The sequence below is a fragment of the Magnolia sinica genome, chromosome 1 (genome assembly GCF_029962835.1).
Source record: "Magnolia sinica isolate HGM2019 chromosome 1, MsV1, whole genome shotgun sequence".
Classification (NCBI taxonomy): domain Eukaryota; kingdom Viridiplantae; phylum Streptophyta; class Magnoliopsida; order Magnoliales; family Magnoliaceae; genus Magnolia; species Magnolia sinica.
This window is the reverse complement of record NC_080573.1, coordinates 126,493,278-126,508,861: the sequence shown is the minus strand read 5'-3', so window position 1 is coordinate 126,508,861 and position 15,584 is coordinate 126,493,278. Positions and strand designations below refer to the sequence as shown.

Below are 15,584 nucleotides of genomic sequence, written 5' to 3'. Positions count from 1 at the left end.
TGCATTTTCATGGCCTGCGGTCTTTTCCGGGTGATTAGTTCTCCTGGAGTATACCTTTGAGTACTTTTTCGAGTGGCTAGTTCCCCTTGGGCGACTTTGTTGGATAGCCTCTTCCGGGTGGCTAGTTCTCCTTGGGCGTACCTTTGAGTACTTTTTCGGATGGCTAGTTCTCCTTGGGCGACTTCGTTACATAGTCTTTTTCATGTGGTTAGTTCTCCTTGGGTGTACCTTTGAGTACTTTTTCGGGTGACTAGTTCTCCTTGGACGACTTCATTACATAGTCTTTTCCGAGGGCTTGTTCTCCTTGGGCGTACCTTTGAGTACTTTTCCTGGTAGCTAGTTCTCCTTGAGCGACTTTTTACCAGCTGGATGTGCATCCCCAGGTCTGTGAGCATGTGCATGCATCCATACATTTAAACAAGATTATCTTGTGCGATTTATTTAATGAATGTGTATCTGATGAACCTTATCTAATTCCTATGATAATCATTGTGTAATATTTATTATATACTGTTTCTGATAACTATGCTTAATTATCTTGATGATACGATAAATCTTGAGGGTTATAACTCACTAGATATCCATTGACGCTATCAAACCGTACTCAGTGTGAAGGTGACGCAGATGACATGCATGATGGCGTTCATATGGAATAGGAAGAGCTAGGTGATCTCGCGACTCTCTATTCTTGACTTCATTTGTATTAAATTGTACTGTCATATTTTGTAAAACGTTAAGACATTGGTTTGTATAAGTTTACAGGCAACCAATAGAATATTTAATTTTGTATATTTGGACTCCCTCTTATACTTGATTGCTCATATTTCGCCAGATTACTAACTCTGATAAAAATTTTAAAAAAATGTACGTGAAATTTGGGTGTTTTCAAAGGTTAACGCTCTGGTTTTTGGAACACAAGTACGGGTTTCGGGAACCGGGGTGTTACAATTTATGACAAACATCAAGATGGACCCTACCTAAAATGTCAGCGCATGAACTTCCTGCGAAAGGCTTTCGCAGGAAATCCATCCCGTCAACACAACAACTTTTACAGCTGGTGTAGATATGTGTTGTGCAAAGACGAGCAAAGATGCGCCTCGAGCTCCGAGTTGTACGAACAGCTCAAATCAGATCAAAATTACATGGGCCCCACAATGATGTATTATTATATCCATTTCGTTTATCCATTTTTTGTAATCATTTTAGAACATTTGAAAAAAATGAATCACATCTAAACCTCAAATGGACCACACCGAAAATAACAACGAGGATAATGATTTTCACCGTTAAAAAATTCGTAGGGCCCACCATTACGTTTACTTTCCATCTAATCTGTTAATAAGGTTAAAAATACATGGATGAAGAGGAAAAACAAATTTCATATTAATCTGAAACTTCCGTGATCTCCAAAAGGGCTTGTAGACACTGAAAAATCGGCGCCTACGCTGGTATGGATGTTATGGTTTTGGTGGTGGGATTAGCCTAAGTATGGATGTTGGAGTCGCCACTAGCCAATAAAACTCAGAATCCCGCAATCGGTTAGAACCTGTGGAACATGTAAGGTTGGAGAAATCTGAAGACTCTTCTACCTTAGATTGACTCCTGGTCTGCGATCCGAGATTTCGGGTAAGGGACCTCGGTTATAAAAAGGGAAGGTGTTAGGCACCCTCTCTGCCCGTACGAATGTACGGTCTCTACTTAGTGTGGTAAAATAATCTCAAGGGATGATGATAATGTTGTGGTCATGATGGGGACTAGTCACATGTGGATTTCTGATGTAGTAAGATCCGAGATTTCGACAGACCACAGAGCATACGTCCAACAATGTGTCTAAAAGGCGGATATGATGATACTTATGTAAAAAGGCAATGAAGAAGTGGACTAGATCACTAGGAATTTCTAATGTGACAGGATTCGATGTGCGGCAAGTCACAAAGCATACGTTCACTAGAGATCTAGAGCAGCGGGGGGGTTGAGAAGGGAGTAGGTGTCATGATGAATGCTTATAGGATGATGGATCCTTAGCTTGATTTTTGAATAAGCTAAGACATAAACTGAACCATGACTAATCTGAGCTTATGGGTTGGAAAGGTTGAGAAGAAGGCTAAGGGATGGCTGAAAAAATCAGGATTTTGAAAGCTTGGGAGCTCTTTCCCTTTCCCTTACTCTCTTCCTCACTCTCTTCCTTTCCCACTCTCCTCCTCTCTCACTCTCTTTCTCTTGGTTGTTGGGTGTTGGTTGTGTGAAATGTGAAGGGGGAGAGGGCTATTTATAGCCTTCTCCAATGACATTGTTGTAATTATTGGGTTTGAGAGGGTTGAAAGGTGAGGTGGAAAGTAATGGTTGGTGGAGAGGAGAGAGATGCCATATGACACACTCTCATTGGCTTGTGGGGCTGGTAAATTAGTAAATAGTGAAGGCAGGGGGGTTAATTTTGAAGGAAAGTTGACTTTTGAATGCTGGGACAGCTGTCCACACGCGGGCCGCGAGCGACGGCAGTCAGAGTGTCGCATGAGGTAGTCAGACTACCGCCCGTGGTAGTCAGACTACCGCCCGGGCCTGGTTCGGGCCGGATTCGCACGTGTGGGCTTCGTGTGGTGCTCTAGTTCGTCTGGTGGTCTCCTTTTTGGTTTTTTTTGGGCTCAAAGTGGTGGATTTAGGTACGGATAGGGGGTTCTGGCCAGGGTAGAGGGTATAAGTGAGGCTATGTGTGGATTGAACGGTTTGGATCAAGGTTTTGGGTCTCGGTTTTGAGACTTTTGGGTCCGAGTTAGGTTTAGGCCGGGATTAGGGTTTGGTTCAAGGTGTGATCATGGTTCTTAGCCTGTCTTAGCTTTTCCAAGATGTTAGCCTGGGTGGGGTGTTTACAGGGTTCAATGATAAACGTTCAATCCCCCACTATTTTTTGCAGTGTGTTCCAACTAATCTTTAGATCTGTCTTATTTTTCAGCTTAAGCCTTAAGACGAACTCTCCAAATGAATGGACGGTTTGGATATAACCCATACCTCATAGTTTGACCCACAGACCCAACCTGATCCAGCTCGGTTTCCCTGACCGAGTCAGGCTTAGTTCAGGTCAGGCCAACCGTGCATTAGATCGGTTCGAGTCAGATGTCCCGGACTCGGTCCCGGATCCGATCGAGTTTGGGTTAGCCCATGTAGATTTCGAACCGAATCGAGTTGGACCCAATCCGATCCGACTCGGTCTGATGCCAACTCCAGTATTTATAGACCACCACACGTGCGAACCCTTATTCTCACATAACTATTCTTCATTGCACGGGTGTGCAAACTACTCATTGCGCCCTGCGCAATGGGCCATCATCCAGTTCGGGCAATGTTCCTGTTGCGCGTCGTGCAATGTGTCTGCAATGCACGGGCACAAATAGCTTTTCCACTTTCTTCCAATTTATTTTGCTTCTTCTACCACTTTCTTCTCAATTTTATGCCCCAACATGGGTCCCACCTTTGTTGTGGACCATCTATCATGTGGGGCCCACTTGATGTGGATAGTCCATCATGTGAGACCCACCTTTGATGTCCACATTCATCATGTAGGTCCCACCTTTGTTGTGGATCGTCCATCATTTAGGGCCCAACTTTCAATATGGGTCATTCATCATTTGGGCCCACCTTTAATGTCAACATTCCATCATCTGTTCCCACATTCAATGTCCACCATCCATCATGTGGGTCCCACCTTTGATGTGGACCATCCATCATGTGGGGCTCACCTTTGATGCAGGCCATCCATCATGTGGGGTTCACCTTTGATGGGACCATGCATTTTTTGGGCCCACCTTTGATGTGGACCATTAGTCATGTGGGGCCTACTTTACGTATGGGTCATTCATTTTGTGGGCCTATCTCGAAGAGATTGTAAAGAGAAGTAAAGAGGGTAAAATGGAAATTACTTGAAAAGTTTAAGGACAAACTTGTTAAAAAATTAGATTAAGATATCTACCCGCTTAAGCCAAATAAGCCCCGTTTTAAAAAGTAATCCTTTTTTCAACTTATAAAATCCAAGCTTATTTATTATTTTCTAAATAAATAAGCACTTTGATCAGACTTTTACTAAACAATATAAAAACATATATTTTTAGAAATAAGTCGGTAAGCTCTTATTTGTAGAGATGTCAAATGCCCTCTTAAACTAATCACAACTTTAGTGGAGTCCACTGTTATGCACAATCATATTATCTAATCCTTAGGAAGATTATCACCATGAATCAATTAGACTCACCTTATAAAATTCTTATAACTTACCGTTGAAATCCTCCTACAGTGATAATGACACCTACCATGGAAACATTTCTAAGGCTTGCAGTAATGTTTAGTTGCCATTGACTTTGGAGTATCAGCTTGGTCAAAACTTCTATGCATGGACTCAAAAGAAGGGAAAACACAAGTACTAGGTTGATCAAAACTTATGCGGCTCATGGGGTTTTACCCTTTAGGATTTGGACCCTAACCCCCCTTTTAAATGTCTAAAGATTTTATATATTGACCTTTCTAAATTGACATCTACGAATATTTTAGGTATTTCCCTCGAAGTGCATAACACTCAAGTTGTTAAATCCATTGAAGACCCTTCTACCTCTTTCTTAGAGAGTGAGGCAGTATGCGAGATCTATCTCCACTTACCTCACTGGCCTATGCTTCTTTGTTTGCACTGCCTCAGGGCATCATCGGGCGCCTTATCACCGACCTTAGCAGATTGCATTATCTTGGACCGGTTGCTTTACTTCATTATGACATTGAGATTGCCGCCATATCTTCAGTAACTGCTCAACTTTGGGTGTACAGGGTACTTTGTTGTGAGCTCCCCTTATGTTCTCGTGTTTTAGGTATTTGTATCTAATTTCGGTTTTTCTCCTTACCCGGGATGTGAGCCTTTTCTAATGTTATTCTCCTATTAAAGTAGGACCTTTTGCTTTTTCTTTTCAATTCTCCAATGTTTTAGGAGAAATATTTACCTTGCCTTTGTCTTGGTGCTAGTAGCTTTGGCTTTTCGCCTCCTGGAAATACTAAATTCTAATCTTACCTTTCAAGGAAACAAAAACGTATGCAGCACCAGCTCCTGAGAACTTATTTATAGCGGGCGTGCAATCCCCACTGAATGATATGCTTGGGACTCGGTGCTGCCTCATTTCCGAGCTCATACCTTAAAATTAGCTAACAAAATAGATGACCTAAGTAGATAAAAGACATACGTTGAAGTGGCCTATGAGAGCCGTTGCCTGGACCTTGTCCGTCCAGGCAGGGGAGGACGGACCGATTGGGGGGTAAAATATTCGGAAGCCGATTGGCTGGTGCAGCTGTTTTGACATCAGCAAATTCTGTGGGTCTGATAATGAGGTATGTGATATATTCATACCGCCTATCTATTTGGCCAGCTCATCCGGGGGCTTGAGACCAAAATTAATAAAGATCTAACAATCAATTGGACCACACTGCAAAAAGCAGTGGGGATTGAACGCCTACCATTCCATCGAAACCCTTGTTAGGTTACAGGAGTTTTAGATCAATATAAAATTTGTCTTTCTTTTTTTCATTTAGGTATTTTTTACCTTCTGGACAGATGGGATGGAAAATAAACCCTACAGTGGCCCTACGAATTTTTTAACGGTGAAAATCATTATATCTGCTGCTATTTGTGGTGTGACCCAGAAGATTTTTTGATATGATTCATTTTTTGATAATGCTATAAAATAATCTCTAAAATTAGATGAACGGTGTAGATATAATAAATACAGATGTAACTTTGATCTCCTTTGAACCGTTCGTACGAGGAGCGTCACTGCTCGTCCTCGCACGACACGTGCAGTACAGCCAGGTTGCACGCGCTGAAGACGTGACAACACTTAAAAAAAGGTATCTGATAAGCCCACACGCGCCTCCACTTACAGGGTACAGTCAAACATGGTCCTGACACGCATGGCGGACAACTTTTTTTTCTTCTTGGGGTTAGGTCGTTAGGACACACCCATGTCAGTAGACACACTCCATGTTAGCCACCCCCGCTTGGGATCGATACCAAGAACTCAAGTGTTGACGAGGTATCTTCACTCAGCCTGCCAGTCGAGCGGACATCTGAACCTTGCATCAGTGAGCCACACTCTGCATATGACCTGCAGTTAGGACTCATCGATAGGGTACGTTTCTTGTCTACCATCCATTGTTTTCGAACTGTGAAACACTTGACCTGATGATTTGCCTTACTCTCATCATCTCATGCCACGATATCGAAATCGGATTACGTACTGAGTTACTCCGTACACTCTTATCGTATCAAGAAAACTCAGTTAGGCCCACCTTGAATGTATATGGACTATCCACGCCATCCATCCGTTTTTTCATCTAATTTAAGGGGTTGATCCTAAAATTGAAGCATATCCAAAGATAAAATGGATCATACCTGAGTCGGATCAGATTTGATCCAACTTGACTTGGTTCGAAATTTGAAAGGTGTGACTCGAACTCGATCAGATCCGGTACCGGATTTGGGTCATCGTATTCGAACGGATCCGAACTCTGCTGACTTAGAACCGATCCGAGTCCGACCCGGTCAGGAAACCCGAGTCGGATCGGATTGGGCAAGGTTCGGACCATTCATTTTTTCAACGGTATGAGAATCATTATTCTCATTGTCTCATATGACGCGATGTACTTAAAATTTAGTATCCACCCCTAAAATAGTACGGAAAAACTGATGAACGGTGTGGATAAACCAAAACATTTAAGACGGCCCCCACACAAGCACACCAGCTTATAGCTTCCTGAAGAAGCATCACGTCGCATAGCTTCCTAAAGAAGCTTCAAGTACAGTAATGTTATGAATAGGGTGTACTAACAAGCTAATAGGAGAGAAAAAAAACGTACTGCTTAGCTGACACCCTAGCTGACGCTCCTCGAGGTCCGGGTTGTTCGAACGAACGGGTGGGCCGCGGATTAGGCTACTGAAGTGACGTCACCAAGTTCTGTGGGCCCCTCTATGATGTATGTATTATATCCACACCGTCCATCCATTTTGAGATATCATTTTAGAATATGAACCAAAGAATGAAACAGATAAAAATTTGTAGTGGACCCACTACAGAAAACAGTGGGGAGAGTGATTCACACCGCTGAAACTATTCGACGGCCCACCATAATGTTTATTTGAAATCCAACCTGTTCAAAAGTTAAAAAGGACATGAAAGAAGGGAAAACACAAATATCACGTTGATCTAAAACTCTTGTGGCTTTTAGAAGTTTTTAATGGTGGGTGTCACTGGCCCACTGTTTTCTCTACTGGGGTCCACTGGAGCTTTGGATTTAACTCATTCTTTACATCTTGCCCTAAAATGATCTCTCCAAATGGATGGACGACGTGGATACAAAACATACATCATGTTGGGGCCCACGAAACTTAGTGACATTACTTCAGTAGCGCCTCTCGCTACTAACCTGCAGTAGCTAATCCGCGCCCGGTTTCATAGCTGGATCGCATTTACATGCCGCGCTTCCGAAATCAGAAAACCTTTGATACTCTTGAAGACCATGATAAATGATACGCTGGCACTTAGAAACTGCACATTTTAAATATAATTAATAAAATTAAACCATCAAAATTATATAATAATTGTTTTTAAAATATTGGAATGGTGAAGATTTATTATTAGATTAAAAAAGAAAATATCTAACTCTCTTATTTCCACAAACATGTGTCCAGCAATCAAAGATTAGGATCTTCCAACTAATATGATATTGCTATTTGATTTGGAGACGATGGATGCATAATCTAGTCGGTTTTATTTGATTTTATTTATGCCACGTGTACGTACAACTTCTAAGTGCATGAGCATCAAGTGTCATGGGCAGCCCGAGTATCATGTAACTCATCTTCGAATTTAGATTCAAAGAGTTACATGCACGCATTTACTTTTGAGAATAACCTGATACTCTGGTAGAGTCTGACACTTCATGCTCATGCAAAATAATTCACATACGTGTCAAATTTTGAACACCATCTACACCGTCCATAAAATGGTTCCCATCATATATATATTTGATTTAGAATTATATATAATATACGACTGTAAATATCTGATTTACGGACATCTAGATGGTGTTGTAGCAAATAGAAAATAATCAATGGCGTAGATTTAATATAAAAGTTTATTAAAATATTAGATTATAGACTAATTAAGTGCTACATTTCAATCATATATATAATTTTAAAGTAATTAAAGTATTTTCGAATGGTTTACTTTGAGTTACATGTATGACAGATATACAATTCGTGCTTGACTGTTTATGGATTACCACACTCCGCCAGAGTATCAGATAACTCTTCTGCAATTTGTACCGTCGCATTCGAAAAGAAGGTCATCTTTTAACTATTCAACGCATCAAATCTCATACTTTCCCTCGTCGACTAGACCTAAATAGACCATCGAATTTCCAAATGCTACTCATCAGATGCCCATAAATAGCACTCCAATCAAAATGGACGGTCCAGATCATTGATTAAATTAACGATAAAACCCTAATACTAATTCCAAGAGCTTTAAATAACGGATAGAAAGTACAGAGATTTCTGAGTATTTTCTAAATAAAAAAAGGAAAAAAAGAAATGGATATGAGAAATTATGATGATAACCTGAGTGATAACCCTGTAGGAGATGTATGCTTGGACGGGTTTTGTAATGACCCTAAAAGGCTTCTCGGCTAGAAAATTAAAAAATGAAAAAGAAACAAAGAGATTTCCATTTTAGTCCCTCGATTCTAACATGCAAATACGAATGCAGGAAGAGAATATGGATGACAGTATCGTAATTACCGTGGTAGTAATGCCAAGGCGTAGATATCCGTCAAAACAGATCTAGCGCTCGTTCGTTGTTCGGGTTGGGTTAGGGTAAGAAAAGAGGGGAAAGGGATAGTCGGCAGGAAAGTTAGGGTATAAAAAATAAAAAATATATTTTATTCTACCCGCCTACCATTCGGTCCGGGCTTGTTCGGGTCGGGTCGGGTTGGGTCCATTCGGTTCGGATATCCGGGTCGGGTCGGTCCGAACAAAGGTCTATCCGGACCCGATCCGAAAAAGAATGGTCTAGAAATCCCAACCCGATCAGGCTCGATCTTGGCCGTCGGTTCTGTTCGAAACAGGCCGAATCGGGTCGGATCTGACGGATCGGGTCACAAATGCACAGCTCCGTGTACATCACACCAGTTATATACGTGCTATATTGACGTCAGCAAGTTTCGTGGGTCTAATCACGAGATATGTGTTATATTCAAACTGCCCATCCGTTTGGCCAGCTCATCCTGAGGCTTGAGACGAAAAATAATAAAGATATAACTATCAAATGGACCACACTGCAAAAAGTAGTGGGGATTGAACATCTACCATTCCATTGAAACCCTTGTTGAGGCCACAGAAGTTTTAGATCAATATGAAATTTGTTTTTCCCTTTCATTTAGGTCTTTTTAACCTTTTGAACAGATTGGATGGAAAATAAGCCTTACGATAAGCCCTGTGAATTTTTTAACGGTGAAAATTATTATCTCCACTGTTGTTTGTGGTGTGGTCCGGATGATCTTTGGATATGATTCATTTTTTGGATAATGCTCTAAAATGATCTCTAAAAATAGATCAACGGTGTAGATATAATAAATACATCACCGTAGGGCCATGTAACTTTGACCTCCTTTGAACCGTTCGTACAACTCGGAGCTCAAAGAGCGTCGGTGCTCGTCCTCGCACGACACGTTCAGTAGAGCCAGGCTGCACGCGCTGAAGACGTGACAACACTTAAAAAAGGTGTATGATAACCCCACACGCGCCTCAGCCAAACATGGTCCTGACACGCATGGCGGACATTTTTTTTTTTCAAGGTTAGGTTGTTAGTACACACCCATGTCAGTACACACACCCTATATTAGTCACCCAGTGATCTATACCAAGACCTCGAGAGCCTGTTTGGCCGGGCGAATCCCTTGGACTTTGGAGGGATGGGATGAATTTTAAGGTAACGATGGTGGTGACAGTGGATAGGTTTAAATCTTATGGGATTGCTATATCCTGGGACAAGTTCACTCGATCTGTTTAGCATGCCTGGCGTATCTTAAGATTTTACCTTTCAATCCGTCCAACCAAAGATGAGATCAATTTTAAGGTAATGATGGTGATGTCAGTGGATTGTTTTAAGATCCCTAGGATTGCTTATATTTGGGACAAGTTCACTGGGTCTATTTGGCTCGTCTTGAATATCCCGGGATATCGCATTCCCATCCCTCCTGATACGGTGGGATTGATCTGGCCAAACAGGCCCCAAGTGTTGAAACGAGGTATCTCCACTCAGTCTGCCGGTTAAGCGGGCATCTATCTGAACCTTGCATCAGTGGGCCACGCTCTGCATATGACCTGTAGTTAGGACTCATCGATAGGGTACGTTTCTTGTCTACCATCCATTGTTTTCGAACTGTGAAACACTTGACCTGATGATTTGCCTTACTCTCGTCATCTCATGCCACGATATCGAAATCGGATTGCGTACTGAGTTACTCCGTACACTCTTATCTATCAAGAAAACTCAGTTGGGCCCACCTTGAATGTATATGGACTATCCACGCTATCCATCCGTTTTTCCATCTAATTTAAGGGGTTGATCCTAAAATCGAAGCATATCCAAAGATAAAATGGATGGGTTGATCGTAAAATTGAAGCATATTCAAGGATAAAATGGATCATACCAGAGAAAACTGTGGGTATGATGATCTCCACCGCTGAAACCTTACTAGCACCCACAGTGATGTTTATTTGTCATCCAACCTGTTCATGATATCATAAAGATATAGATGAACGGTGAATACACAAATATAAGCTTGATCCAAAACTTCTGTTACCCTTAAAAAAATTTCAACGGTACACGTTCAAATCAACTATTTCCTGTGGTGTAGCCTATTTGAACATTTTATATAATTTATTTTTAGGTTCAAGCACTAAAATTATCTGAGAAAATAGATGTACAGTACGGATAAAATAAATAAATCAAGGTGGACCTCAGAGAGTTTACTCGGTACACTAATCGCAGTGAGTAACTCACTACGCAATCCGCTTCCCAGGATATCTACATACTCAGGCCCACTCCAAGCCTGCCTCACGTGTCCACCACTGCCACGTGTAGATAGTCCACTCGAAGCATGATCCGCTCCCGTCCAATACACTCCACGGTGGAACCGATTCACCTTTTACTGAAAAGAAACGAAAAGAAAAGAAAAGCATCTTCCACTCCCATCTACATCTTACAGTGGGCCCCACCACGAATGGGCTGTAACGATGTTTCGTTCACACACAACGGCGTACAAATTGACACACGAAACCCTTTCTCCGCATCGCTCATTCATGAGCATATTCCAAAGGGATATCTCCTCCACTGATTGTCCTCTAAACTCTTATGATAGTTCACCACCATCTTAGAATTGGTGGAACTCCTCAACCGCAAACATTTCACCGTTGTACAGAAATCCAGACCGTCCACATTGCTGACACAATTGTGGATAGAGAACACACAAAAAGATATAAATAAATAATCACACAAAAGATGATAATATCACTTAGGTTTTGCCATTTGAATTCAGACCACCGTTATTTTATTTTTAAACATTCATTCGATAGCCATTAATTGGGTGGTTAAGATTCTTAATCCGTATCATTTTAGAGATATGCACCATCCACAACGTATCCCACAAATCGGATGATTCTGGATAGCCGTACGGAATTGTCACGTGAGAATAATGAGTCACCACGATTTCAAACTAATGATGATGGACTAACATAGAAGTAGTCTGCCCATGCATTGATTACATGGGTGGCCCACCAACGGATCAAAAGCAAGAAAAGGACTAAAAACAAGGTGAAAGCAAAACAAAAGCGCTAAAGCTGAAAAGGAGCAGAGCATGAAAACAAAGTGGGCCATTTCATACATCACAAGAAAAACACCATTGATCAGACAAAAGCTCTAAAGCTACTTACAATCCAATACACAGCAGAGATCACATACAAAGAACATAAAAATTAAGGAAAGAAAGCTAAAATAGGTTTTACTCCTTTTATTCCAAGAAAGTGGAATTGGAACTAGAACTCGCTGGAAAGAGGAGCATGCTCAGAGGACATGAAGACATAGCCATAGATGAGACCAGCCAAGCCTCCACCAATGAGGGGGCCCACCCAGTAAATCCAATTGTCTGTGAAGTTTCCACTGGCCACCGCTGGTCCGAATGAACGGGCAGGATTCATGGACCCACCTGAGAATGGACCCGCAGCGAGAATGTTTGCACCAACGATCAAACCTATAGCAATCGGGGCGATGGTGCCCAAACTTCCCTTCTTCGGGTCGGCAGCTGTCGCATATACGGTGTAGACCAAGGCAAAGGTGATGATGATCTCCATCACAACTCCTTCAGCGGCTCCTACTCCAGCAGCTAGGGTGTGAGTGGGAATTGCCTACAAAAGGAAAATGACAATAATCAAATATTCTCTTCTGAAAGCATACTCACAAACATTCATCTTTTTCTTCTTGGACGTAAATACAGATACACATGCACTACGTACTAAAATACGTTTGATTTTGAGTGATTGATAGTCGGTGGGACCACTAATCCTTGAGCCCTCCACCATATGAGTTGTTCTGATCACGGTCGGTATGGGCACCTTGTATGGTTGAGGGAGACGGGGACCATGACATTATATTGTCCCGAGGACTACAATAAGTACAATCAACAATATGTACGATATGTTTGCTGGGGCCATCATGAATTGACTATGATTCAAAAGTATCACATCTATTAACCATGGCTTGTAAAATGGACGGTTATAAAATAAAGGCTAAACTAGAGATGGATTGAATCATCTGATTGGTATGATTTTTTCTTGGTTTCCCATAAAATGTATTCTGGACTCAACCAACAGTTCAGATTAATCAATTAGACTGTCCAAGTCATGTGCATAAGAGTAGTTATAGGAAACACAACAAGACCATCTTAAGAAAAAGAAATTCTTACGAGGCCTCCTGTAACAGCCTTGAGGAGGAAGCAGGCAGCGATGGAGCCAACGAGCTGGGCAACCCAGTACAAGATCCCAGTAAGGATGGTGATCTGGCCACCAAGGGCCAATCCAAAGGTGACCGCTGGATTAACATGGCCACCAGAGATGTTGGCACCAACGGATACAGCGACGAAGAGTGCAAACCCATGGCAAATGGCGATGGCAACAAGTCCGGCTGGATCGAGAGCAGCGCTCGATGTCAACTTATCTGGAAATAGCCACCATTAAGTCATAATCTCTTTACACTAATCCTACTAAAATTATTATACAATTCTAAGCTTCTTTCTAATAAAAATGGACTACAATATATATATATATATATATATATATATATATATATATATATATATATATATATAAAGAAAAAGAAAAAATATAAATAATAGAAATCCTTGAAGAGGTACTTGTGACTTCACGCAGGTCTGTATGTTTGCACGTGTACTAAGAACTAACTCAAGGTGTTTCCCATGAATTTGACTATGGTTTTAAAACATTGTAAAACCAGGTGGGTCAACTCGGGAAACGACCGAGTCAACTTGACTAGGTCATGGGATTTGTCAGTGAGTCGGTCGAACCAGGCTAGCCCGGGTTTGCATGTAACTTGGCCTTGTTTTTCTGGGTCAACTTGAAACTCGACTAACTCGGCCTGGTTTCAAGGAGTAGGACGAGTCAAAAGGGTATTTAGGTAAATATTAGGAGGAGGAGAAGAAGAACATTATATAATAATCATTTTTTTTTACTATTATTAATAACCCACCTTGTTGAATCGGGGCTCTCCAGGTCGACTCGACCCAGTCAGTGACCGAGTCACGCGCCTACTCAAGTTTGAAATCATGGTTTAAGTATATAATCATTTTATCTCTTTATAATATCTATACAAATACGTGTATTATATATACATATTGATATACAATCTTTTGTTTTTCAAATATTGGCTAAGAGAGAGAGAGAGAGAGAGAGAGAGAGAGGTAACCGAGAGAGAGAGAGAGAGAGAGAGAGGTAACTGTAGGCAATAGCTGAACCAACTCCAGCAAAGACAAAGAGCAAGGTCGATATGAACTCTGCAAGGTAGGCTTTCAATGAGCCTATGCTGAAAGAGTCATCGAAGCGGCCAAAGGCAATTCCGGCCATTGGATTCAACCTTCTCTCAAGACCTAGAGATGGACGGACAGATAAGCAAAGGCGATAGACTCAAACACGGGCCGCTTCTATCACATATATACACGTCTCTACCTTATAACATACCATGTCGTGCATCATGTGTAGCAGGAGGACTTACATGGTACCCGCCCGAGGATATTTTTCTATCCTGGGGTTTATGTTATATCAGTGGGGCCCATGGTTTAGTGATCCAGACGGTTGGTCTGGCGAGCCCAAATGTCACTGGCCTCCTCTCCAAAAATATTCTCGATGGTACAGTCCATAGCCTGGAAATGCAGAGCTAAGAAAGAAAATACAAGAACCGTCCATATTCATCTGAAAAAGAGCCGATGGCTAGTGTCTTCTAAGTTCTAAATACACCATCACTTTAGGCCAAGCAGTATCAGGGTGGGGCGCATTGGATCAACGGCTTGGATCACCGATCCTTAGACCCCAGTTCTAAAGGCATATACTCGGGTCGAGTGCCTAATGATTCCTTGTGACATGGACTGTAGATGAGGAGTGAGGTGGTGAAATTATCCGATCCTAGCTGTCACTAACATGCTTTCATGGAAATGTCTGGAAGCAAATGAATGATCCCCTCCACGTGACCGACCGATGAGAATTGTCAAAAGGAGGGGAGGGAGGTGGGACCCACTTCGTGAGTGAAATAATTGAAAAGAAAGGGACAAAAATGTTAGACCCGTGGACGTGGTTGACCCACTTTTAGAAATGATCCAGCGATCTCCAGTCATGTAGACAATCAAATCCATTGATCTAGACGGTTCATTAGGTCCACCGCACATTTGAATGTGCCTGTATGCAAATGTCATTCTAATCCGACAAATGTTAACCATTAGATCAATGATCTCTAATATGAACGGTCAATGCCTTTTACACAAAATAGGTCCAACGAACTTTTTCATCCATCTATTTGCTAGAGCCCATGGATTGCTTATGATCTTTAAAAAGCACTTTTGTTAGGTAATCGTAACCATCCCATCTATGTAATGGAAAAAATGGATGGTACCGATAGAAGAGAAGATAAAATAAAGGATAGATTGGATCATCGGATCGGAGCTATTATTTGCAACTAATTTATCAAATGAGTTCAAGACTCAATGAACAGTTCAGATTGATTGATCGACTGTCCAAGTAAACCGATGCAACTAGGAGCAGTTTGGCTCACAGATTTGTTGGAGCATTTCTTCTTGGGCTGTTTAGTTATTGGATTACAATGTAAATAGGCTGCAAATTGATATTTATTATTTACATTGGTAATTCTCTTCTTTTACTTTCCCTTGAAGCTAACAACTACTCATGTTTGGAAGGCGTAGCTCCACGACAAGGAAAA

At 41.5% G+C, this 15,584-nt stretch overlaps 1 protein-coding gene across 1 annotated transcript; it reads right to left on the bottom strand.

Annotated features, from left to right (window-relative positions):
• Nucleotides 1-11,946: 11,946 nt before the first annotated feature.
• On the bottom strand, nucleotides 11,947-14,307 carry LOC131257692 (aquaporin TIP2-1). The gene is made up of 3 exons (XM_058258510.1): nucleotides 14,095-14,307; nucleotides 13,048-13,298; nucleotides 11,947-12,490 (listed from the first exon to the last, which is right to left on the bottom strand). The coding sequence occupies exons 1-3, from the start codon at nucleotides 14,219-14,221 to the stop codon at nucleotides 12,122-12,124; spliced, it is 747 nt and encodes a 248-aa protein (XP_058114493.1). The 5' UTR covers nucleotides 14,222-14,307; the 3' UTR covers nucleotides 11,947-12,121.
• Nucleotides 14,308-15,584: the final 1,277 nt, after the last annotated feature.